Raw genomic sequence first — 25667 nt, 5'->3', positions numbered from 1 at the left:
AACCGATTACTTGCAACAACAAATTATGACAACTTTAAAATTGGTAACCAATAATTTTTTCGGGTATATTTTGTGAAAATCAGGTTTTTGACTTGTTTTACGATCCTGATATCGTTTGTCCGTCTGTCTGTGCGTCCGTCTTTTCAGGTTAAAGTTTTTGGTCAAGGTAGTTTTTGATGAAGCTGAAGTCCAATCAACTTGAAACTTAGTACACTTGTTGCTTAAGATATGATCTTTTTAATTTTAAAGCCAAATTAGTCTTTTGACCCCAATTTCACGGTCACTGAACATAATAAATGAAAGTGGGAGTTTCAGGTTAAAGTTTTTGGTCAAGGTAGTTTTTGATGAAGTTGAAGTCCAATCAACTTGAAACTTAGTACACATGTTTCATATGATATGATCTTTATAATTTTAATGCCAAATTAGATTTTTTACCCAATTTCACGGTCCACTGAACATAGAAAATGAAAGTGGGAGTTTCAGGTTAAAGTTTTTGGTCAAGGTAGTTTTTGATGAAGTTGAAGTCCAATCAACTTGAAATTACACATGTTTCATATGATATGATCTTTATAATTTTAATGCCAAATTAGATTTTTTACCCAATTTCACGCCATTGAACATGAAAAATGATAATGCGAGTGGGGCATCCATGTACTTTGGACACATTCTTGTTTTTGTTCAATCATTAATGAAAGCAAAAGAGTGAAATATTAATTGGCTTTGAGCAGCCAGTTTAGTTCAATTTTGTCAAAACAAACTAAGAAACTTTTCTGATGAATTATTAACTTGCAAGTGTATAATTTGACCTCATTGAATCTGTATTCATGTGGTCTTCAATTTAACCCGTTAGCTAGAGATGAGTAAGGTAAGTGATATTTCAGTTAAAATGAATTAATTCAACTAACACCTTAAAAAGTATTCCACCATTATCAATCTAACAGCCTTAAACCTCATGCATCATCATTGTATTGATTCTCATTTTGAATTCTAATGATTTTCTTTATTTCCAGATTTTTCTCTACAAAATTGGTTGATTGAGAGCGATTTTCCAAATGTCTCACCTTTGCCTGCTTACACAGTTAAACAATTGCTCTTTGACCTGAATGTAGGTTCTTATCAACTAGATCCTCCTTGTCAGATGAATAAAACAGCATATCAGAATGGATGGAAGAATGGTAAGTTAATGCATTGATCATTCTTTATTGTAATGATCAGGAGAGAGAAAAATATCTTCAGTAGGGAAAGTAGGTAAGTTGAAATGTCGGTCGTACATGTTTGGATGAAAAAAAATTAAATCGCTAAACCTAGAAAAAAAATACCATGAATTAATGTCTGCTATTTTTTTCTCCATGTTTGAGTGATATTTTCAATAGAGAGTTTTTACACACCTGTCTGTTGGTCAACACATGTATGATAACTCAAATTTTCATTGACCATTTCTCATGTTTTTTTTATCCTAACTTTGGGATTGAAAGTTTTCTTTCTAATTTTGAATTTTTTGGCTTTGTTGTTCCAGAGTAATGGGACTTAAATCATTTCTAAGGAAAGCATGCACTTTGCAAGGGGTATCCTTGTAGCATTGTGTGAGTTGTTTTCAAAGTGCCTATAGTTTATCCTCTATATTTGAATCACTTTGATTATACTGTGGTTTGTATACATGCCTACCGGTACCTTCACATAAGGAAAATAGTTTATCAATTTAATTTTTGTTTTCTGTCCTCTTATATTTATGAGGATATTCCTTGAAAATAAGAAATAGATATTTTATAAATCCTAGAATAATTTACATTTTACAAAGAAAACAGTATTAATTAAGGAAGATGTAAGGCGAACCCAACCACAATGACCAAAAGAGCATATGTTATATTTCAGTTGTGATTTTTGTGTTGTTGGATTGCTGCTCATTTATTACCTGTACTGTTTTTTTTTTATTCCTGAGCATGTATGTCAACAAATATTTTTGGAACTGGTAATGTCACAGGTGTTTGAAATTTCACCAATCACATTGAAATTCAGTTCAAATCTGAGAAAAAGTTGGTGAAGTTAGCATGGAATCCAACATAGGTTATTTTTATATTCAGTTGCTTTGTGCTAATTTTTTCTTTTTGGAGCAGTCAAACCTCAAGAATTGATAAATTGGGATAACAATTCAAATTAAATAGTTCTCAATAACTTGTTATTTGTTACTTTTTCCCCCTAAATAAAGTTATAATGGACATAATGTTTAATATTGAAAATTGAAAATTAAGAGAGGGGTGGTAATGTGAAATTAAGAAGAAAAAAAAATGGAAGTAAAAAAGGATTATATGTATCATCAGATAAGAAACTGAAGGCCTCATAGTCATGACAGTACTTCTATTTCTGAAAATACAGTATCTTTTTTATATTTATTAGACTTATGATAGACAGATATTTTGTTTATGAGAGACAGATATTTCATATGCATCAGTGGCTGACTGACCTAAGGGGGCCCTCTCCTGTCATACTTCAGTGATTCCCAATATAATCATCCAAATTTTCTGACAAAAGGGGGGCCCCCTAGTTATAATAGCTTGATGTTATTTATAACTCATGGGTGATTTTTTTACAGAATGTCCACAAGATGTAATCCTACCAAGATTGCCTGGAAACCTTATGTGCAAACTTTTTGAGTCCTGCACAAATATAGAATGCTGTGCTGAAATACCACTACTTAAGACAACATTTAGCTTTTATCTAGACGTAGATACTTGTCATTCAAGTGTAATTGTTGGAATCGAGAAAATGTACCACAAGTATAGCCTGCTGGATTATACCTATGGAGAAACAGAGCATTTCAATATGCTTGGGGTGGCAAGACTGAAGTATGTATGCTTCATTATTAGAGTTAAATTATAATCCCACCATTAAACAGTTTACCAAATTGTAGCTTCTTCTCCAACAAACTGATCAACTGGTAAAATTGATATTTTATTTCATGGTTTTGAAAAGAATATCTTTATGCTTATAGAAAATGTTTAACTTTACCCATGAATTAATGGACATCTGTTATGTTAAGTTCACAAATATCACATTGAAGCAAATTTTAAATGTTACATTGCTCTCGTTATTAAAGCTGGAAGAAGAGGCCATAAGTTCATATGTAGTTTCGTTAACCTGTAAACTACAGCAAACATATTTTACAGCAGAGTTCCATTGAAATGGTTACAGAAAAAATGCATTAACTATTGAAATGCTACATGACAATAACAGTAACAATTTAAGAAAATAAAAAATATACATTCTTTATATGAAACTTGAAAAAAAATAGATACAGGTGTTATTATATTTTACAAAAGCACACAGTATATATGTGCAACTGGTCACTATAAAACTTGTTTCAATTCATATGACCTTTCATTTCATCTTAAATTGTTTGTTATTAAAGGTATACCATAGAAGATCTCCCTCATCTAGAAGTGATAGTTCTGCACTTGACATTTAGCTTTTGCATGGAATCAAATAGTTCATGTGAATTTGAAACAACTTTTTTAAAGGACACTGTATTGCCTAAACCTGTTTGCAAGCTGGAAACAGATTTTCAGGCCAAAGGTAAGACAATTAATTATATCATTTAAACAATAACCATCATCATAAATTAGGCGTTGACAGATGATCTGTATAAAAATAAGGAGATGTTGCATGATTTCCAATGTGACAGCTATTCACCAGATTTTAAATGGAACCTGACACGCATATGGCATATAAACATGTTTATGTCCCTTCCCACACAATGAAAAAGGAGTTCGATGTATTTTCATATTTCTGCACAAAGAAAACAAACAATGACATCTTTTTTTTTTTATTTCAGATTTCTCTTTAGAACATTGGTATAGAGAAGGAAAAATTATATTCGATACCATCTTACCTGAACACTATGTATCTGAACTTCTTGAACAAACAGGGTTGACAAGATATGTTACTGATGATACTTGTAATATTAGCATGAATGAAGTTGATGTCAATGGTTGGAAAAAAGGTATGACGCTATTTTTTCTTGGAATGTTTTCCAAATTAATGTTTTACTTCTGTCTGTCCCATTTTATGTTTGTCAGTCTGTCCATCACATACAATTTCTTTCACCTTTTCTTAAGGAAATACAAATAAGAGCTTCCTGGAATTTTTTATATGGCTTCAACGTCAGCATCGCTTTACAATGTGGCATGTTTTCAGATGCATCACACATCAACAACTTGTTCACTGAATACTTATACATTCTGAACACAATGTCCATGTTCAAAATTTTTATTTTCATTTATCTAGGAAGGTTCAAATAGAAGCTTTCTAAATTCAGATTCACTACTCATCAAATTCCTGTTTAAGAATACTTATATTTTATTCTAACATATATACAGGCCATGTTTGAAATGGTTTCACATTTTTTCTTTGCAACAACCATATAAGAGCTTCATGAAATTTGTTATCAGGCTTCATGTGATCATGCTTTCCCGTGTTATGTGTCTTTTCCAAATTTTGGATAAACAAAACTTAAAGCAGGGGTATCAGTGTGGGATACTTTGCTACAGGATTGCAATCTTGTTACATTTTGGTTCTGTCATTCCTGTGTAAAAAAAAGTATTGATATAACAAATATTGTTTTCCCAGCCTGAAGCAAGCCATATATTAGAAGGAACTAATATCATACTTGAAATACATGACGCATAGTCCAGCTGGACAGTAGCTGAACTGAGAACTGTACTTATAATATTCATTTGAACTTTGCATTTGAATGCTTATAATTGATACACCAGCTGGAATTACAGCAAAATTTGCCTTAAACTTGCTTGAAATATTTGAATTAACAGGAATCCAGTACATTAAGTCCGTCTGAATCCAGCTGGTATTTCTTGCAAAAATATGGACTCTTTATAAGTTCAGTTGAACTTTACAAAGTCATGATAAACTTTATGAGGACCAGCTGAACTCTATAAAAGTCCAGCTTGATTTCAAAAAGTTCCTTTTGACTTTTAAAAGATGATCTCAGTTCTTCTTGAGGTGGTTAATTCTTCGGAATTAATTTGCACCCTCCCATGTTGTAATCTGAATATACTGGTCAGTTTTTTTTTTCTTGCAAACTTAACGGCAAAATCAAGAAGATGGGTAATTGAGAAGCTAAATCTGAACTTTTTAAATTTGTGGTTTGTTTTATGATAGTTGAATAATGTTCTAATTCTGATATATATTTTTACTTCAAATATTTGATGAAACTTTGTAAATTGTTATACCTTACTTCTATATTGAGTCGTATCTATTTTTGAAAGGTCTTATTATGTTGTAGATTGTATTCAAGATACAGTTTTACCAAATATAACATCAAATCCACTTGTTTGCCACCTTAAAAGCAGCTGCACAGATATATCTTGCTGTTTGAATCTGGATTTCATTGGAAAAACCATTGAGGTGCATCTGGGAATTAACCAGGATTTGCAGTTACTTGAGATTGGAGTAGGAAGGCATCAATTTAGGGACTCCTTGCTAGGATTTGACTTTGGTAATTTAAGAAAAAAGGAAAGGGAGAAATTACCAAGGAACAATCAAAAACAAAAGTCTAAATCATGACGAAATAAAATAGCAAACAAAGAAAAATACAGAAAAGTTTACCCAGATAGCTAAAAAACTTATCAACACAGACATTATAAAAAAAGATTAATTAACTTGCTTTAAAGGTGCTAGCTGTAAATAAGACTAAGCTTTCTTTTTGATACTGAATTTTGGTACTGAATTAACCAATTTTGTTTTGTGCCAAGAAATGTTTTTAAGTCTAGTGACTCAATTGCAACTTTTTATTTTTATTTTCTGAAAACCCGTTATGAGAGTTATCATCTCATATTGGGCATTATGTTTTCTGGTCTGTGGGTCTGTTTGTCCGTTTGTCCATCCCGCTTCAGGTTAAAGTTTTTGTGCAAGGTAGTTTTTGATGAAGTTGAAATCCAATCAACTTGAAACTTAGTACACATGTTCACTTTGATATGATCTTTCTAATTTAAATGCCAAATTAGATTTTTGACCCAATTTCACGATCCACGGAACATAGAAAATTATAGTGTGTGTGGGACATCTGTGTACTATGGACACATTCTTGTTTAACTTTAGAATCAGATTTCTTTCTATCATAAAAAATGGTTTTAGGATATAATATCTTTGAATCATATTACGGTATGTATTGTTTTTTTGAGAAAAAAATATGCATAGGAATAAATGAAAAAACCGAAATTCTATTGATTTTAATTTAGATCCTCCCCCTACCCCACTCAATTTTGTTATGTTATAATGTAACACCTTATGATTTGAAAAAAAATGATGTTAGCAACTATTTACAAACAATTACCTTTTTTTTCAGGCGTTGAACATCAATTCAGATTGCTCAATGTGTTTAGAGTGAGGTATGTATAGATATTGTTATACCTGCAGCGTTCTTAAGTTGGTAGTATGTAGTGATAAAAGGGGCAGTCATCCCTCTGTCGCACTTATATATTACCAAAATGCCTGAATGAGTTGTTGGATAGAAAGATGCCTATTTAATCTGGGTTTGGATGTGTTTCCAACATTAACTTGAATCCCATCTGCTATAACAGAACAACTCAAAATTGGATATTAGGAGAGTGCAACTAAATTAATATCCTAACCCTCTATTATACTAGATTCAATGAGAGTGCCACTATATCTACATTTGAATATGAAAATTAGACTGCTGTCGAGTACTAGATGGGTAGTAACACATGTCCAATAGATGGTGGTGTAGGATGGTTCTGTCCAGCTATGTGCCCAGTGAGGCATACATTGTTTATATTTCTGTGCTTGTATCACTGCTCCAGATCAAATTTCTTATTATGGATACTTTCCCCTGGTGTTTGATTAACAAGAAGGTTTACTGTCTTTTGATGACCTGACACACATTGTGTGGCAGACTGTGACGCTACACCAAAAGCGTTTATGATGTCCTCTATGTTGTTGTCACAGACGCTTCCAACTTGCAAACTTCTTTCTTCAACTGGAGGATTATGTTATACTTTTATAAAACTCTCCTAGGGTACAGCAGTCAACATTGAGTCCTAATCTTAATAACTAAAAAAAACTAAAAATATGTCCACAAAGAAAAACAAAAAGGCAAAGCACATTAGCAAAATCCAATAAAAACCATAAGCATTTTTTTAATATGGATATTTTTATAGTTTCAAACAAGATTTTTCTGTTTTGTTACATATTTTATATTTCATTTAATAATTCAAGTGTTTTGTATATGTTTTTCTTTATCTAGATATAATATATATGAATCAGTGAATGAATACTTGGTGACAATGGAGGTTTCTGTATGTTGGGAGAGTTACAAACCATGTGCCTGGACTACTTTTATACTAAAGAATGCAAGACTTCCTAAACAACCTAGAAATTTGCAGAATGATTTCAGAGTTGCAGGTAAGCATTTAAAAATGCCAATATGACCAAACCATCAATTAGCTTATTTCAGGAGTAAATGGCTTTAAATAACAATTTTTGATATTTTTTCGAGTTTTTGTTGTTTTGGTTTATATATATTATCTTTCAAAAGTGTTAAAGACAGGAAGAAACTGTTTACTGCAATAGTGATCATTAAACAAGATGTTCTAAAAGCAAATATTTGACTGAAACCATCATTAGAGTTATTTTATTTTAATGATTATATTGGTGAAATTTTGATCTTGAAACAGAAGATTGACAGCTACCTAGATAATTTTAAAATTAAAGTTTAAACAAGAGTTGGTTGGCTTGGAAAATTTTGCCAAAAGAAGTTCTATTCAAATGAACTTGAGTGCCCATAAAAACTGTTTATTTTAAAATAATTCATGTGTTTTGAAAACAAAATTTGAACTGCTTATAAAGTAAACATAGATATCAAGTTTTATATAGGTATCAGGTGAGTGATTAGGATCTATAGGAGTGTCTTGTTAAAAAGACAATAATTTGATAAAAGGAGAAGGATGAATTATATTTAGAGAATACGAGAAACTGTCTGTTGTTGTTTCTAAGATATGTTTATTCCATTTCAGATTTTGACTTTTTGGATTGGACTTCTGAAAGAAATATTGATTCTAGAAATTTAAGTAGCCTTGAACTTCTTAGGTTGTACAATGATTTGGACATTGAGAGTTATTTCTCAAATGAATGTGAAAATAGCACTTTGGTCTCAGACAGCTGGAACTCTGGTATGATTTAGAGTTATGTATTTATTTTGATACCCTATACAAAATGACTTGTTTGGTATATATAGAGCTCTCTTTGATATTAAGCTTTATTTGAACATGCTATGTATTTTAATATGTTTTAACTGCCATTGCATATTATCTTCCTGTTTACCAAATATTTATAGTAGTAGTATCACATCTTGCATAATAGTGAATTTCTTCCAGTTTGAATCACTGACTGAAAATTGTTCGGTTTACAAAGTTCGATATGGTGTAAAACTTTGAGATATCATATCATAAAATAGGTTTATTTTTTTCAATGAAAGTTAAGTAGACAACATTTTTCAGTTTGATCAGAGTTTTTGGTAAGAAAACAAAGTAATTTGGTATCATTGCAAATGAGTAATGATACAAATTGGTGAAATTTTTCAAATCAATAGACATCTACTGATATTTGATGATTGTGCAAAATCTTTAATTTGTCAATTTATTTCATTAACAAAATGTTGGACATTAAGCAGTTTCATTCAAATTGCTTGATTATTGATAAAGTTTTCATTATTGCAGTTATTTTCTATAACAATCTTATTCTTGATCTGAAGTTGGATCATGTTTAATTTATAACCATGTATTGTTCTTCTTTTTTTTTTCTAGATGTTAACCAACCAACATTGAATCAATCTTTTTTAAGTGTGATCCATATAAATCTCATCTGTGAATGAGCAGTATATTATTTTTTTAAGTGTATGCCTTCTTAACTTCCAGAATGTCTGGCATCTACAAGTTTACCAGTACTACCATCAACAACAAAATGTCATCTGGGTGACTCATGTACTTTCATGAGCTGTTGTGTTGAAGTTCCTGTTCTTCAGAGGTCATTTAACATGTTTCTGGATCTGGATGCTTGTAACCTAAAGTTGACTGTTGGAATAGAAAAACTACACTTTGTCCAGATGCTTTTCAACTATCAGTGGGGAACAAAGAAATCTTTTTGGTTAAATGGAATCCTTAGAATTAAGTTAGTACATGTAATATGATACTTTTAAATCAGTGTATATGTATGAATAACAGATCTTGCAATAATTTAAATACATTGTACCTTGAATAACACCAACTAATTCTCATGAAAAGTTTCTTATTTTCTGCAAAAATTTACTGTTGAAGCATTTCTTTCAGTTTTTTTTTGTATTTCAACAATGCTTTTCTTTTCTTATGAAATCATAAAGAGGCCAATAACTTTTCAATTGAACATCATTTATTGAAGTTGATTTTATTTTCAGCTATCAAGTTCACAATTTACACTATGCTCAGAAGTACAGATTATCAGTATCGCTTGAAGTATGTATGTCATCAAGAGAACCATGTTTACAACATATAACAATACTTGACAATGTTGATATGCCCAAAGAAGAATGTGATTGGAGACAAAACTATACATTACCAAGTAATTATACATAAAATTACTGAAGTTTATCATCCTTTAATGTTTGTTGTCTAAAAATAAAGTCCCTACTGTGAACAGTGTATAAGTTACAATGTTTCATACACCTTCCAAAATGTTTACTTTATATTCTACTCCTCAAATAGCAAATATGGGTCTTGAATTTTAAAGTACAGTAGTGATTTGCTAAAAATGGTTAAAAATTAGTATTGTACAGTAGTCAAAAGAATTTAAAACCCCTTTAACATAAAATTGTCCATATTTTGAGTAAGAGCTGATGAAGTTTTCTATAATTTTGATATAGTTTCTTTCCATAAGTAGAAAATCTTTTTTAGCACTTGACAAATCTAAAGCAGAGGAACAGTATTTTTGCTTTTCATCATCTTAAAGTTAAATATTTTGTTTACAATATAAGCTTATTGTATGTGTATATGATTTCAGGTTTTTCATACAATGACTGGAGAATCTCTAAGCTAAATCACTATGATTATTCTGAACAAGAGCTTATTCTACACCTAATGGACGAAACTAGAATAGGACTTTACATGGAAGAGAGTACATGTCCAAAACACTTTGTGGATAATGTCTTACTGTCAGGTATGCAAATGTTTTGGAAAATTTAGGATTACTACTTCAAATTTTAAAAATTTATACTAGGATTTCCATCTGAATATATCATTTCTGACAATATAAAGCCAATTATTCTCAGAAAGAAAATCATAATGTCAAAATCCAGAGGACATGTAGTGATGTACAAGACAAAAACAAAAAGAAAAAAAAGAAGAAACTTAAAAAGGATCAACAAAAGACAGATATATTTAAATAGCAAACACAAAAACATAAGTTTTTTAATACAAACTCCAGATAAAACTGGTACTGAAAACTTGCTGCAGAAAATAAGGCATTTCCTTCTGTATAAGAATAAGCTGATGTGGTATGTTCAAATAAGATGGATGTAAGCAATGAAAGGCAACCTTATAGCCATCAACAATAAGAAAAACCCATACTGTAGTCAGCTATAAAATGCCTCGAAACAAATAATATGAAACAACTCAATTGTGTAAACTAACAGCCTAATTTATAACAAAATAATTCACCAAATACAAATATGACAGATATTAACCCATAGCAACTTTTGCTCTACTGTCCCCTAACACACTATACAATATCAATTGAAATGGCTTATCTCGATCAAAAAGATATATTAACAAAAACAAATAACAAACACTGAACAAATGAATTTCGTTTATGACAAAATATCAATACAATATCAATAAGAAAAGGGGGGGATGTAAAATAATTATTATTATTATTTTTATCAAATATTTAAATGTTGGTAATGTTGCATCGCTTTAAACGTATTTATAGATTGCCCAAAGATAATGAACATAGACGCATTGGATGGACCTGTTAGATGCTACATCAATGGTCATTGTAGTTCTATAGACTGTTGTGTCTATGATGAGAAAATACTTACAAGTCTCAATTTATTCATCAATATTGATTCCTGTAATGATGTTATTGATGGTGGAATTGAAAAGTATAAATTTTCAAAATCACTTCTTGAATTTGATTGGAGTAAGTATTTCAATATTTATTTGTTATTTATAAGTTGTTATTATGTAATTACATCTCGAATAATCAATGATGTACTTATAAGTTACTTCCCGCCTTTTTCAACTTAGAAAAAACTGAATTACGAAATTATTTCTTTTTATGAATCAAATTAACTGCTAAAATCAGTCAAAATATTTTTTTGCTGAAATGACCTGCAATATTAATATTGTATACTTTTTTGTGTTTAAATTGCTATTTTACTATAACTTGCTTGCATTTGTGTATTTGTCTTTTTTTTACCACTGCCTGATTCGTTGGCAGATTGGTACTTTAGTACCCCTATATATGATTTCAAGATTTTAAAGAATTTCTGCTTATTTCTTTATAGAATCAAAGCATGAAATATATCTTGGTGGAATTTATCAACTTAAGTAAGTTGTCTTTTAGTTACAAGTAAGTACTTTTAATGTTTTGAGAAAAAACTATTTTACCATTGAATTTCACCATGTAGCAGTATTTTGGAAACACCATATAGTACAGGTATGTTTTATAGAGTATGAAAATAGTGAAAACCTTTTTAATTTTGCTGTTATTATATACATGTGTTTATGTTTTAGTCTTATTACGGTAAAAAGGCATATAAATAACAAATATCTGAAATTGTTTACTTTATTCTCAAGACACTTATGAATTTTAAATCATTTTTTTGTAGTTTTCAACTTGAAGACTTACCTGGAAGTAACAACTATATTATCAGTATGGATATAAGCATATGTTGGGATTCTGAAGCAGCATGTGACTACAGGATTACAGTCCTTGAAAACAACATTTTAGCAAAAGAAGATTGTGACTGGAAAAGTCCATTACTAAAACCAGGTATTTGATTTTTTGTACAGGTTTGTTGAAATTTTTATGGCAGCGTTGTATATGGGAAATTGAGTTATGTTCTGACAATCTAACCTAATGTTAAAATACGAAAAAATTTAGAAACTCGATGTTCTGGGTTCAGGTAGACCTAATCTTAGAGTTTGATTGTATCTTGTAAAATTTGAAAATAGCCCATGATCTAAAAAGTTGACAATGATTTGTTCAAGTTAATAATACTGGTAGCTCGTAATCTGGTAGGTTGACTAGGATTTGTAAAAGTAAAAAAAAATATAATCTGGGATGATAACTGATTTGTTGGGTTAATTAAAGTGTCCATCTAACCATGATTTAAAATTGACAAATTGCTCATTCTTGTACACTTATCTAAGAAGTTTGACTGATTTGTACAAGATTAGAAGATATCCACTAATCTTGTGGATTGACTGATTTATCCAAGTTAAAAATATCTCTTATCTGGAAGTTTGACTGAATTGTACAAGTTTAAGATATTCCTCAAATCTTGAAGTTAGACTGATTTGTACAAGTTTTAAAAAAAATTCTCAAGTGTGAAAGTTTTATTATTAACCGGATTTTTGTGACAAAAATGTCGGTTATTGATTTGGGGATGTACGGCGGTCGGGCAGTCGGGCGGGCGGGCGGCAATCAAATGTTGTCCGTGCATTAACTCATGAACCGTTCAACCAAAGCTTTTAAAATTTTAATATGTTATTACTGACAACTATTCGAAGGTCAAGTTCAATAATGGCGATTTTGACTTTTACCGTTCAGGAGTTATGGTTCTTGAAAGATTGAAAAATGGTGTTGTCCGTGCATTTACGCATGAACTGTTCTACCAAAGCTTCCCAAATTTTAATATGTTGTTTCTTATGAAAGAATGGAGGTCAAGTTTAATAATGACGAATTTGACTTTTACCGTTCAGGAGTTATGGTTCTTGAAAGATTGAAAAATGGAGTTTCCAGTCGTGTCCGTGCATTTATGCATGAACTGTTCTACCAAAGCTTCCGAAATTTTAATATGCTGTTACTGATGACAAAATGGAGGTCAAGTTCAATAATGACGATTTTGACTTTTACCGTTCAGGAGTTATGGTTCTTGAAAGATTGAAAAATGGTGTTTCCCGTCGTGTCCGTGCATTTTCTCATGAACCATTCAACCAAAGCTTTTGAAATTTTAATATGTTGTTACGGATGACAAAATAGAGGTCAAGTTCAATAATGACAATTTTGACTTTTACCGTTCAGGAGTTATGGTTCTTGAAAGATCGTAAAATGGCGTTTCCATTCAGGTTGTTGCATTTACTCATGAACCATTCAATCTAAGCTTTTCAAATTTTAATATGTTGATACTGATGACAAAATGGAGGTCAAATTTGATATTGACGATTTTCACTTTCACCATTCATCAGTAATGGTTCTTGTGATATTGCCAGGACACAAATAAATGTTAATAAATCCGGTTTGCTGTCGTTGTGACAGCCTCTTGTTTTATTGTACAAGTTGATAGACTTGAAGGTTAACTATGATATGAACAAGTTGAAGAACTCCCCTAAACTAGAATTCATTTTGATTCACCTAGCCTTAGTAACAATGTAACTCTCAGTCTGTATTTTAATGATTCTTTTTCATTCATTTTAAGATTTCTCTATGACTAAATGGAAAACTGAAAATGGAATTCAAGCAAATACATCTTTACATGGACAATCATTGACAGATTTACTAGAAGAACTTGGTGTTTCCAAGTATTATGAGAGTAAACAATGTAATACAAGCAGCCGTCCTGATTTTCCACTTACAGCTGATGGATGGAGAAGTTGTAAGGATTTTTTTTCTGTTCAGTGTATTTATTACTGTAGATTTTTTTTTGTCAGTACCAATTTTCATTGTTCAAAGAAGAATGGTAGTTTTGCAGCAGGTGATTTAATGGTTTTGCCAAAACAGCATAGAAGCCTATGGAAAATTTGTACTTTGTTATACATTTAAATTTGTGGTTTACCTATATTCACAACATCCATGAAAATTGGTACCTTATATTGTCACTAGTTAGAATATATTTCCTTAAATCTGTTTTTAGATGATTTTTCATATTTTGCTGCTTGTTTGAGTTAGAAAAGTATCAAAATAGAGGGCGCAATTTTGTGCCGTTGTCAATGTAAACATCAACGAGGCCACAGGCAAAATAGCAATAAACAGATCAATGGTATTTATAACTCAAGGATGTTTCTCAGTCACATCTCTTCTCAAGGCTGTCACTCTTCCATGAGATTGTAGCTGAGAAACACCTTTTTTTTTTAACAAACCATTGATTATCTATAAAAATCATTAATCCAGAGTACATAAAGTTATTTTATACCACTACTTAGAGTACCACTGTCTCTTGGTAATGATCAGTCTGTCCCTTAAAAAAAAAAGGGTTGTTTAGCCATTCCAGATATCTAATTAATGTTATGTTAGTCTCTCCTTTCTATATTTTTCAGCATGCCCTCTGAAGATTCACTTAAACTCACATCTACCAGACAATATTGTTTGCAGTTTGTCTGATACATGTACCAGTGTGGATTGTTGTATGGATGTGGAGCTGCTGAACAAATCATTCCACATTTACTTGGACATTGATCCTTGTTACCATAGACTGACAGTTGGTATTGAACAGATGCTATTTAACAGAAGTTTGCAAGACTATAGTTGGGGTACGAAAGATATAAATGAATTTTTGATGAATATTTGTTAACTATGAAATTGAGATTTTGTATTTATTTTAGATAAATGTAATTATGCCCCCTCCGTGACAAAGGGGGAATCAAGTTTTACCCTTGTCCATCTGTACCTCCTAACATCCCAAAATTGGTTTCCATTCTCTTACTTTAGTTCGCCTCAACCAAATGTTGGGAAACTTATACACAATGCTCATGCCACAAAACACAGATCAAATTTGAATATTTGTGATGTTACTTTTACAGTTCTAGAGTTATGCCCCTTTACAAATGGTTTTTCTTTTCTGACTAAGTTTTATGAAACATATACTACAACAATCTCAGATCAAGTACAACTTTGGGTAGCATTACTTTTACTGTTCTTGAGTTGTGTCCCTTTATATTGTTATATTCCAGCAGGGGCATCATCTGTGTCCATGGTCACATTCCCCATTTATTTATTTACTCAGATAACATAATTATTCTTTATTTAGGTTTAATGGTTAATGACAATGTAGTTAGGTGTAACCCCTACCCTAATTTTGAAATAAACTAGTCCAAACTTTTTGATGATCCTTGCATGCATACTTGGCAATGCATAATCTTTAATTATATGAGTTATATTCTGACAAGGATTTATAATATTTAAGGAAAAGGGTATATTAGACATTGTTATTCCCATTCTCTGTGTCAATGCATTTGTCGCAAAACATTTCTGTCACATTTTTTTTCTGAACTACATCTCAGATCTTCCTGAAATTGATCTCAGGATTTCAGCATATTATATTGTGAGGTGTTTTCAGATTTATTACTTTGTCAACCTCCTGTTTTATACCTAATTAATGATCATGTAAGAATTTTTTGCAACATTTATATTATCTCTAGATCTACAAATCTGAGCACCTTGTAAAGAGAATGTTAGGTTCATTTAGTGAACAAAATCGGCTCTTAAATTGTAATCTGGCTGAAATACTACACATGTAAACATAAATAGCTGTAAATTATAATTAAAGTGTTAAGAAAAATTCTTTTGTTTAGCTTATCACATTATGAAAAATAAAGTTTTGATCCATTATTTATGCATTATTCATACTCTTTATAATGTATAAAGTACTCTTATGAACAAATTTGTTCTACCTGGCATTTTGGCTTTTGAAAGAGATCCATTTAAGAAGTTTAAAGGTGTGGCTTTTTGGTGAGATTTTGACTCTAGTTGAAAAAGCGAGACATAGCGATCCTACATTCCGTTGGCGTCAGCTGCGTCCACAAATATTCACTCTGTGGTTAAATTTTATCACTGGTTGTTTCAAAAATTTCACTCATCCCCCAAGAATTTCTGGGGATAAACTGTCAAATTTCATACAAATTCATTCCAACACCAATTCAACATCAACACTACTAGGCTTCCTCATAGCCTCCTTACAGGCTTCCTCATTGTCTCATTATAGGCTTCCTCATAGCCTCATAGGCATGATAGCCTCTAGGAATGATAGCCTCATAGGCTTCCTGATAGCCTCATGCATTTATTTTGAACCATCGTTCCAATTGGATTGGTGTGATGTCAAGCCAGGGGTCTATACTTTGCTACTTTTCAGTATGCACATAGCTAGGCTCTTGGTTTAGGCATGGAGCAAAAAATTAAATTTTTTAGCTGAGTAGTTTCCCCAAGGGCCAAATTATAATCGTGATGTATATATATAAAATAAAAGTTGCAATTAAATTATGATTTATGTTTAATTCAAACATGGATACCAATGGCATTGCTACACAGTATTTCCCAGGAGTTTATTTACAGATAGGTGATAGCAGGAAAAATTAGGTTGATAATAATGTGAGCACTAAATCCTTAATTTTACATATCATGAGTTCAAACAGTGTGTTCTGAAAGAAATCAGGGGTAATTAAATTATTTAAATTACTATGAAATTAATATGAACTCATTATATGTGACTTTGAGGATTTTGTTCACTGACACATATTTAGCAAAATTAAAATATAGGGCCAAAAGTTAGATCAGGATGGTTTAATTGTCAGGTCAAAGAATTTGCAAGAAGATATGAGGTTGGATGTTTGCTCAGGTGTTAACACACATTTCCCTATTACATAACAGATTACCACAGAAAAGATACAGTATAAACAAAAGACAATTAAAATAAGATTAGAACAGCATCACATCAAACAGAAATAAATTTACCCTAAAAAATATTTACAAAGAATCAGAACACATTGCAAACATGGAACAAATGACAATTAAACATATTCAGGATCAATTCTGAGAATTTTGTATAAATAGGTACTTATATGTTATATAAGTTATGTTTATACATAATTTGATTTTAAATACTCAGTAGTCATTATTTTAGGATTTTCCCAGGATGTGTATTTTCTTTGCTGTTGAGATGAAACAGATTTATTATCATATGTCAATCAGTTAGATATGAAGTTTATCACATGTTCTTAGCAGGAGGTCTAATTTCATCAGTTCCAATACAAATATACATGTCTTGTTAATTAGTGACCACTTGTGGCATTTGGCTTCCTTTGTCCTTTGTTTCTTGATACATTAATCTGGGTGTAGTTTTAACTCCTCCCACTTAGGAGTATCCCATTAAGAAGTTGTGTATTAAAAACCTGTGTATGCTGCCTTGAGTATTCATTTATCTAAATGCAGATTAAGCAGTTATAGAATAATCTTGGCTAATAGTGCTAATAGTGTTTTAGCTAAAAACTTGCCTCCCACCGACCCCTCCTTTCACCTTCAATATTGCCATGACAGGGGAAGCAATCTTTATGTTTATTGATTTCATTTATGAAATTTTATCACTGGTTGTTTCAAAAATTTCACTCATCCCCCAAGAATTTCTGGGGATAAACTGTCAAATTTCATACAAATTCATTCCAACACCAATTCAACATCAACACTACTAGGCTTCCTCATAGCCTCCTTACAGGCTTCCTCATTGTCTCATTATAGGCTTCCTCATAGCCTCATAGGCATGATAGCCTCTAGGAATGATAGCCTCATAGGCTTCCTGATAGCCTCATGCATTTATTTTGAACCATCGTTCCAATTGGATTGGTGTGATGTCAAGCCAGGGGTCTATACTTTGCTACTTTTCAGTATGCACATAGCTAGGCTCTTGGTTTAGGCATGGAGCAAAAAATTAAATTTTTTAGCTGAGTAGTTTCCCCAAGGGCCAAATTATAATCGTGATGTATATATATAAAATAAAAGTTGCAATTAAATTATGATTTATGTTTAATTCAAACATGGATACCAATGGCATTGCTACACAGTATTTCCCAGGAGTTTATTTACAGATAGGTGATAGCAGGAAAAATTAGGTTGATAATAATGTGAGCACTAAATCCTTAATTTTACATATCATGAGTTCAAACAGTGTGTTCTGAAAGAAATCAGGGGTAATTAAATTATTTAAATTACTATGAAATTAATATGAACTCATTATATGTGACTTTGAGGATTTTGTTCACTGACACATATTTAGCAAAATTAAAATATAGGGCCAAAAGTTAGATCAGGATGGTTTAATTGTCAGGTCAAAGAATTTGCAAGAAGATATGAGGTTGGATGTTTGCTCAGGTGTTAACACACATTTCCCTATTACATAACAGATTACCACAGAAAAGATACAGTATAAACAAAAGACAATTAAAATAAGATTAGAACAGCATCACATCAAACAGAAATAAATTTACCCTAAAAAATATTTACAAAGAATCAGAACACATTGCAAACATGGAACAAATGACAATTAAACATATTCAGGATCAATTCTGAGAATTTTGTATAAACTTATATTTAATACGTTTTCCTCAGTTTTAGTTTGTTACCCCGATTTTGTTTTTTGTGCATGGATTTATGAGTTTGAACAGCGGTATACTACTGTTGCCTTTATTTATACTATTTTTAATTTGTACCCAGCTTGGACAGAAGCTTGTTTATGATCAAAAGCTATAACTAGTATCAAGAAAGAAATTTTGTTATAATTTTGTACCTGTGTATCTGTATTTTACTTATATTAATGGACTTAGTTTTTCTCAAGTTAACATTACAAACAGTCTGCAGATAAAGTTTTTAAAACATTTATTAGATTCATAAACTATCCTGGCTTTTTACCAAACAATGACAGAAGCTTCTTGCAATCAAAAGATAGTATCAAGAGGAATGTTTTTAAAGATTTTTTTCCTCATTTTTGTTGAGCCTGGGTTCCGCGGAACCCTTAAGAATGTTTTGACATCATAATGTATTTAATCATTAGTACATATGCAACAATAACCAAATTAGTATTACTTGATTTTTGCAGGTACGGTTTTAGCAGTATCTTTATTAGGAGTCGTAAACATGAAGTAGGTATTCTGATTAGAACACTATAAGTCATTTTCTTTTTAAACTTAATATGACCTGTACGTGTCTTGCATTTAGAAAACTATTTTAGAAGTTTTTTTGTCTAAAATTGAAGTAGCTGCACATGTGTTTGGTCTTAATGTTTTCTTTTTGCAATTATCTCCCAAAAGAATTAAAGACCCCTAAAACATTGCATAGTATTCTTGCTGATTTATCAATAATATGTAGAATTGAAAAATAAGTTTGTCACATTTTGATGATCATGTATTAATCTAAATATCTTTCTTTTAAAGTTTTGCAATAGATGATTTGCCAAATGACAAGATGTATATTGTCAGTATGAATGTATCAGTTTGTTTTGAGGCTAACAGTACTTGTGAGGATGACATAGTGAATGTTCTGAACAATGTCCTACTTCCAAAACAACAGTGTAGATATTCAGAAGACTTTGTTGTAGAAGGTAAGATCTTTGCAAACAGAATACTTGAAAATGTTCTTCAAAATAACAAAACGGTTCATGTACTATTTTTATACGACCGCAAATTTTGAAAAAATTTTCGTCGTATATTGCTATCACGTTGGCGTCGGCGTCGTCGTCGTCGTCGTCGTCGTCGTCGTCGTCGTTGTCCGGCGTCCGAATACTTTTAGTTTTCGCACTCTAACTTTAGTAAAAGTGAATAGAAATCTATGAAATTTTAACACAAGGTTTATGACCATAAAAGGAAGGTTGGTATTGATTTTGGGAGTTTTGGTCCCAACATTTTAGGAATTAGGGGCCAAAAAGGGCCCAAATAAGCATTTTCTTGGTTTTCGCACCATAACTTTAGTTTAAGTTAATAGAAATCTATGAAATTTTGACACAAGGTTTATGACCACAAAAGAAAGATTGGGATTGATTTTGGGAGTTTTGGTTTCAATAGTTTAGGAATAAGGGGCCAATAAAGGGCCCAAATAAGCATTTTTCTTGGTTTTTGCACAATAACTTTAGTTTAAGTAAATAGAAATCTATGAAATTTAAACACAATGTGTATGACCACAAAAGGAAGATTGGTATTGATTTTGGGAGTTAAGAACCCAACAGTTTAGGAATTAGGGGCCAAAAAGGGACCCAAATAAGCATTTTTCTTGGTTTTCGCACCATAACGTTAGTATAAGTAAATACAAATCTATGAAATTTAAACACAAGGCTTATGACCATAAAAGGAAGGTTGGTATTGATTTTGGGAGTTTTGGTCCCAACAGTTTAGGAAAAAGGGGCCCAAAGGGTCCAAAATTAAACTTTGTTTGATTTCATCAAAATTGAATAATTGGGGTTCTTTGATATGCCGAATCTAACTGTATATGTAGATTCTCAACTTTTGGTCCCGTTTTCAAATTGGTCTACATTAAGGTCCAAAGGGTCCAAAATTAAACTTAGTTTGATTTTGACAAAAAATGAATCGGTTGGGTTCTTTGATATGTTGAATCTAAAAATGTACTTAGATTCTTGATTATTGAAGTTTTTTGGTCCAGTTTTCAAATTGGTCTACATTAAGGTCCAAAGGGTCCAAAATTAAACTTTGTTTGATTTCATCAAAAATTGAATCCTTGGGGTTCTTTGATATGCCAAATCTAACTGTGTATGTAGATTCTTCATTTTTGGTCCTGTTTTCAAATTTCAAATTCTACATTAAAGTCCAAAGGGTCCAAAATTAAACTAAGTTTGATTTTAACAAAAATTGAATTCTTGGGCCTCTTTGATATGCTGAATCTAAACATGTACTTAGATTTTTGATTATGGGCCCAGTTTTCAAGTTGGTCCAAATCAGGATCTAAAATTATTATATTAAGTATTGTGCAATAGCAAGTTTTTTCAATTGCACAGTATTGTGCAATGGCAAGAAATATCTAATTGCACAATATTGTGAAATAGCAAATTTTTTTTTAATTAGAGTTATCTTTCTTTGTCCAGAATAGTAAGCAAGAAATATCCTATTGCAATAGCAAGAATTTTTTTTAATTGGAGTTATCTTTCTTTGTCCAGAATCAACTTAAATCTTTGTTATATACAATATACAATGTATATACACTTTTTACTACCAACTGATAAATTTAAATAATCTTTACCATTCAGTGATAACAAGCAGTTTTTTTACATCTTAATATTTTATGATGTATTTAAATGAGTAGTTATTGTTGCAAACTCCATTAGAAATTTGAATTGATATCAGTTTTGAAAAAGGGAAACGGGGATGTGAAAAAAAAGGGGGGGGGGGGGTTAAATTTTTCTCATTTCAGATTTCATAAATAAAAAGAAAATTTCTTCAAACATTTTTTTGAGAGGATTAATATTCAACAGCATAGTGAATTGCTCAAAGGGAAAAAAACCTTTTAAGTTCATTAGACCACATTCATTCTGTGTCAGAAACCTATGCTGTGTCAACTATTTAATTTTAGATTTAAAAAGTTTGAAGAAGAAATCTTTAATTGATTTGTAAAATCTTGGCATTTGTTTTGTGTAAAAAAAAACCATGTAATGTCAAAAATTTGATCACAATCCAAATTCAGAGCTGTATCATGCTTGAATGTTTTGTCCATACTTGCCCCAACTGTTCAGGGTTTGACCTCTGCGGTCGTATAAAGCTGCGCCCTGCGGAGCACCTGGTTAAGTGATACTCTTGTCTGTTCTTTGTACTAAAATTAGTTTACCTCAACCAAATGCTATGAAACTCATACACAATGCTTATTGCCACAAACTATGATCAAGTTAGAATTTTGATGGAGCCACTTGTTTTTCATTCTTGAGTTTTGCCCCTTTATAAATGGAAATTTTTTTTTGATTTTTTTATTATGTTCTTTAACATTAGTTTGTTTCAACACAGTTTGTTCACAATGCTTGTTACCATAAAATTCCACAAAATTTTCGTTATACTGTGGATTCATTTGTTTTCGTGGGTATCAGTTTTCATGGATTAAGGAAGATTTGCATATTCGTGGATATCAGTACTTAGATATCATGTACTAAAACTACTGAAATTATATTCACATGAAACTGCAAGGAATATTATCAATCTATAGATATCAAACAATGTGAGAAAAACAAATACAAACTACAAGCTTATTTATTTAAGGAATGACACTAATATTTTTTCTGTCTATGAAGAAATAACATCAAAAATGTGGTGCACACTGATAACCTGCATAGCGGGTTATTTAAAGTGTGCACCACATTTTTTTTGTTATTTCGAATAGGCAGAAAAAATATTACAGTCATTTCTTATAATTAAATTCTAAAATCCATTTTAAACCAGAGTAAATCAGGAAAAAACGCTGATGATGTCATGGTCACATGACAAAATTATGTCTATGGGCTGATAAACAAAACGACGTCAGCCAATCAGAAGACACGTTACGTCCAAAATTAAATTATATAAAATTAAATCTAGCTTAAGTATAGTAAAGGACATATCATATATAAATTTACTATTGAATATCAGTTTCTTTTCTATTATAAGATTTTTCATTGACCAAGTGGATGTCAAATAGAAATATCACTAGGACAGATGAGTTACAGGAGTACATGCTGTACCAGATCCTTGAGGAGCTAGATGCATTGTCTTTTTTGAGTGAATATTCTTGTGATAGATCAACAGAACCATGGGGACCAACCAATGATGGCTGGATAAAAGGTAAAATTAATCTTGACTAGTATTTCATTCTCCATCCCTCCTCCTCTTTTTTCTCAACGATGGATCTTGAAACCTTTATTTTGTGAATCAGTTGAAAGTACATGTACCGGTATTAAACTTCATAAAATTTGTATTCAATACAAAAATGGTATTCATTAGAATATTTGACATCAATTTGATTGATGAGTCATAAATTAGACATTTCACGCTACACAAATATTTTCATCCTGACTTCACCTGGTTTTACATTTTTCAGAAGATTAACAAGACTATGGCAGCATACACCTCCCCTTCAGAAATCTACTGTAATGTAAAACTATTCATGTATAACTTAATTTGGTTTACTGAACATGGAAAATTTTAAGTGTATCACGCTAAAGTTTTGGTTTAAGGTAGTTTACCTTGTTTTGGTGACTTAATTTAGAACTTAGTTTTTGTCGAGCCTGCCACTTTTGTTGCAGAAAGCTTGACATAGGGATAGTGATCTGGTGGCGACGGCGTTAACTAACTTCTTTAAAGCTTTATATTTTAGAAGGTGGAAGACCTGGATGCTTCATACTTTGTATATAGATGCCTCATGTTACGAACATTATGTCAGTCACATGTCCAATGTCCTTGACCTCATTTTCATGGTTCAGTGACTACTTGAAAAAAAAGTTAAGATTTTTTGTAATGTTAAATTCTCTCTTATTATAAGTAATAGGATAACTATATTTGGTATGTGCATACCTTGCAAGGTCCTCATGCACGTCAGACAGTTTTCACTTGACCTCAACCTCATTTCATGGATCAGTGAACAAGGTTAAGCTTTCGTGGTCAAGTCCGTATCTCAGATACAATAAGCAATAGGCCTAGTATATTAGGTGTATGGAAGCACTGTAAGGTGTACATGTCCAACTGTCAGGTGTTATCTGACCTTGAACTCATTTTCATGGTTCAGTGGTTATAGTTAAGTTTTTGTGTTTTGGTCTGTTTTTCTAATACTATATGCAATAGGTCTACTATATTTGGTGTATGGATTGATTGTAAGGTGTACATGTCTAGCTGACAGGTGTAATCTGACCTTGACCTCATTTTCATGGTAATCAGTGGTCAAAGTTAAGTTTTTGAGTTGAGGTTTTTTTTTCTAATACTATATGCAATAGGTCAACTATATTTGCAGTATGGAAATATTTTATGATCTATATGTCAGTCGCACAGGTTTTATTTGACCTTGACCTCATTTTCACGGTTCATTACTAAGTGATAAGTATTTTTGTTTTGGTCTGTTTTTATATGACCCCAAATTTTTTGCGGTCGTATATTGGTATTACGTCGTTGTTGTCAACGTCATCAGAAGACGGATGGTTGCTGGATAATAACTTTAGTATAAGTATATAGAAATCAATAAAATTTTAACACAATGCTTATAACCACAAAAAGAAGCTTGGGATTGATTTTGGGGGTTATGGTCCCTAAGGTTTAGGAATTAGGGGCCCAAAGGGCCCAAAACAACCATTTATCTTGTGTCAGGACAATAAGTTGTGTTTAAGTATTTCAATTGTTCTGAAATTGTACCACAATGTTTTATACCATAAGTAGAAGGTTGTGATATATTTTAAGGGTTATGGGGCAAACAATCTAGCAATAAAGGGCCAAAAAGGGGCCACAAAAAAGCATTTTTGATGTTTCAAGAAAATAAACTGAAGTTATTTTTCTTTGTTCAGAATGGTTGTTGCATCACCTAAAACCAATGCTTTATGAAATATTCTTTGAAAATTGGAGTTATCTTTCTTTGTCCTGAGAATAGTAGTTGAATCAAATTAAATCAATGCTATATAAAATATACAATGCAATATTCACTTTTACTACCAACTAATAAATTAAAACAATCTTTACCATTCATTGATTACAAGCACTTTGATAACAATTCTGGGGTTATGACCCTTTACAAGTGGAAAAATTGAAGAACGTTTTTCATTTCTGTTCTCTTAACTTTAGTTTGGCTCAACTAAATTTAATGAAATGTGTATATAATGCTTATTACCTCTAAACTCAGTTCAAGTTCAATTTTTGGCAGCTTCACTTTCACAGTTCTTGAGTTATGTCCCTTTATAACGTTATATACTAGCAGGGGCATCATCTGTGTCCCTTTGAACACATTCCCCATTTATTTTTTTAGAAGTTACTATTAATTAATATTAATTTTAACCATGACTATGACATTTTATATTTTTATTTTTTATGATGTATTTAAATGAGTAGTTATTGTTGCAAACTCCATTAGAAATTTGTATTGAGATCAGTTTTGGAATAAGGGAAAGGGGGAGGTGAACAAAAAATTGGGGGGGGGGGGGGGGGGGGGTCAAACATTTTTTTTATTTGAGAGGATTAATATTCAACAGCATAGTGAATTGCTCAAAAGCAAAAAAAAAATTTAAGTTCATTCTGTGTCAGAAACCTATGCTGTGTCAACTATTTAATCACAATCCAAATTCAGAGCTGAATCCAGCTTGAATGTTGTGTCCATACTTGCCCCAACCGTTCAGGGTTCGACCTCTGCGGTCGTATAAAGCTGAGCCATGCGGAGCATCTGGTTCTTAATTTATAAGCAATTGGTCAACAATATTTGTTGTATGGAAGAATAGTTAGCTGTACATGTCTGCCAGGCATGGTTCGTCTGACCTTGACCTAATTTTTTCTTGGTTCATTGATCAATGTTTAGTTTTTCTTGGTTAATGTTAAGTTTATGTGACAGTTGTAATAAAGCTTTATATTTAGGACTATCAACATAATATCAATGATTAGTAAAGAAGGCAAGACATTTCAGCATGTGCACTCTTGTTATATACATGTATATATCAAGTTCACAAGACAATAACAATAGATATAATG

At 31.5% G+C, this 25667-nt stretch overlaps 1 protein-coding gene across 1 annotated transcript in view; it reads left to right on the top strand.

The window, feature by feature from the left end:
• The window catches only part of LOC139500302 (uncharacterized), a 120368-nt gene that overhangs the window by 93991 nt on the left and 710 nt on the right, over positions 1–25667 (top strand). Inside the window, exons 62-80 of the mRNA XM_071289046.1 lie at positions 1011–1175; positions 2591–2843; positions 3407–3570; positions 3830–3997; positions 5297–5509; positions 6359–6401; positions 7277–7434; positions 8046–8201; positions 8946–9198; positions 9461–9624; positions 10063–10218; positions 10990–11199; positions 11567–11609; positions 11891–12054; positions 13703–13879; positions 14541–14753; positions 19085–19127; positions 19419–19585; positions 22620–22793. Of these exons, the coding sequence (XP_071145147.1) occupies positions 1011–1175; positions 2591–2843; positions 3407–3570; positions 3830–3997; positions 5297–5509; positions 6359–6401; positions 7277–7434; positions 8046–8201; positions 8946–9198; positions 9461–9624; positions 10063–10218; positions 10990–11199; positions 11567–11609; positions 11891–12054; positions 13703–13879; positions 14541–14753; positions 19085–19127; positions 19419–19585; positions 22620–22793 (3084 nt within the window). The remainder of the gene's footprint in view (positions 1–1010; positions 1176–2590; positions 2844–3406; positions 3571–3829; positions 3998–5296; positions 5510–6358; positions 6402–7276; positions 7435–8045; positions 8202–8945; positions 9199–9460; positions 9625–10062; positions 10219–10989; positions 11200–11566; positions 11610–11890; positions 12055–13702; positions 13880–14540; positions 14754–19084; positions 19128–19418; positions 19586–22619; positions 22794–25667) is intronic.

This window comes from Mytilus edulis, chromosome 13 (assembly GCF_963676685.1).
Source record: "Mytilus edulis chromosome 13, xbMytEdul2.2, whole genome shotgun sequence".
Lineage (NCBI taxonomy): Eukaryota > Metazoa > Mollusca > Bivalvia > Mytilida > Mytilidae > Mytilus > Mytilus edulis.
This window is presented reverse-complemented; position numbering and strand designations above follow the sequence as displayed.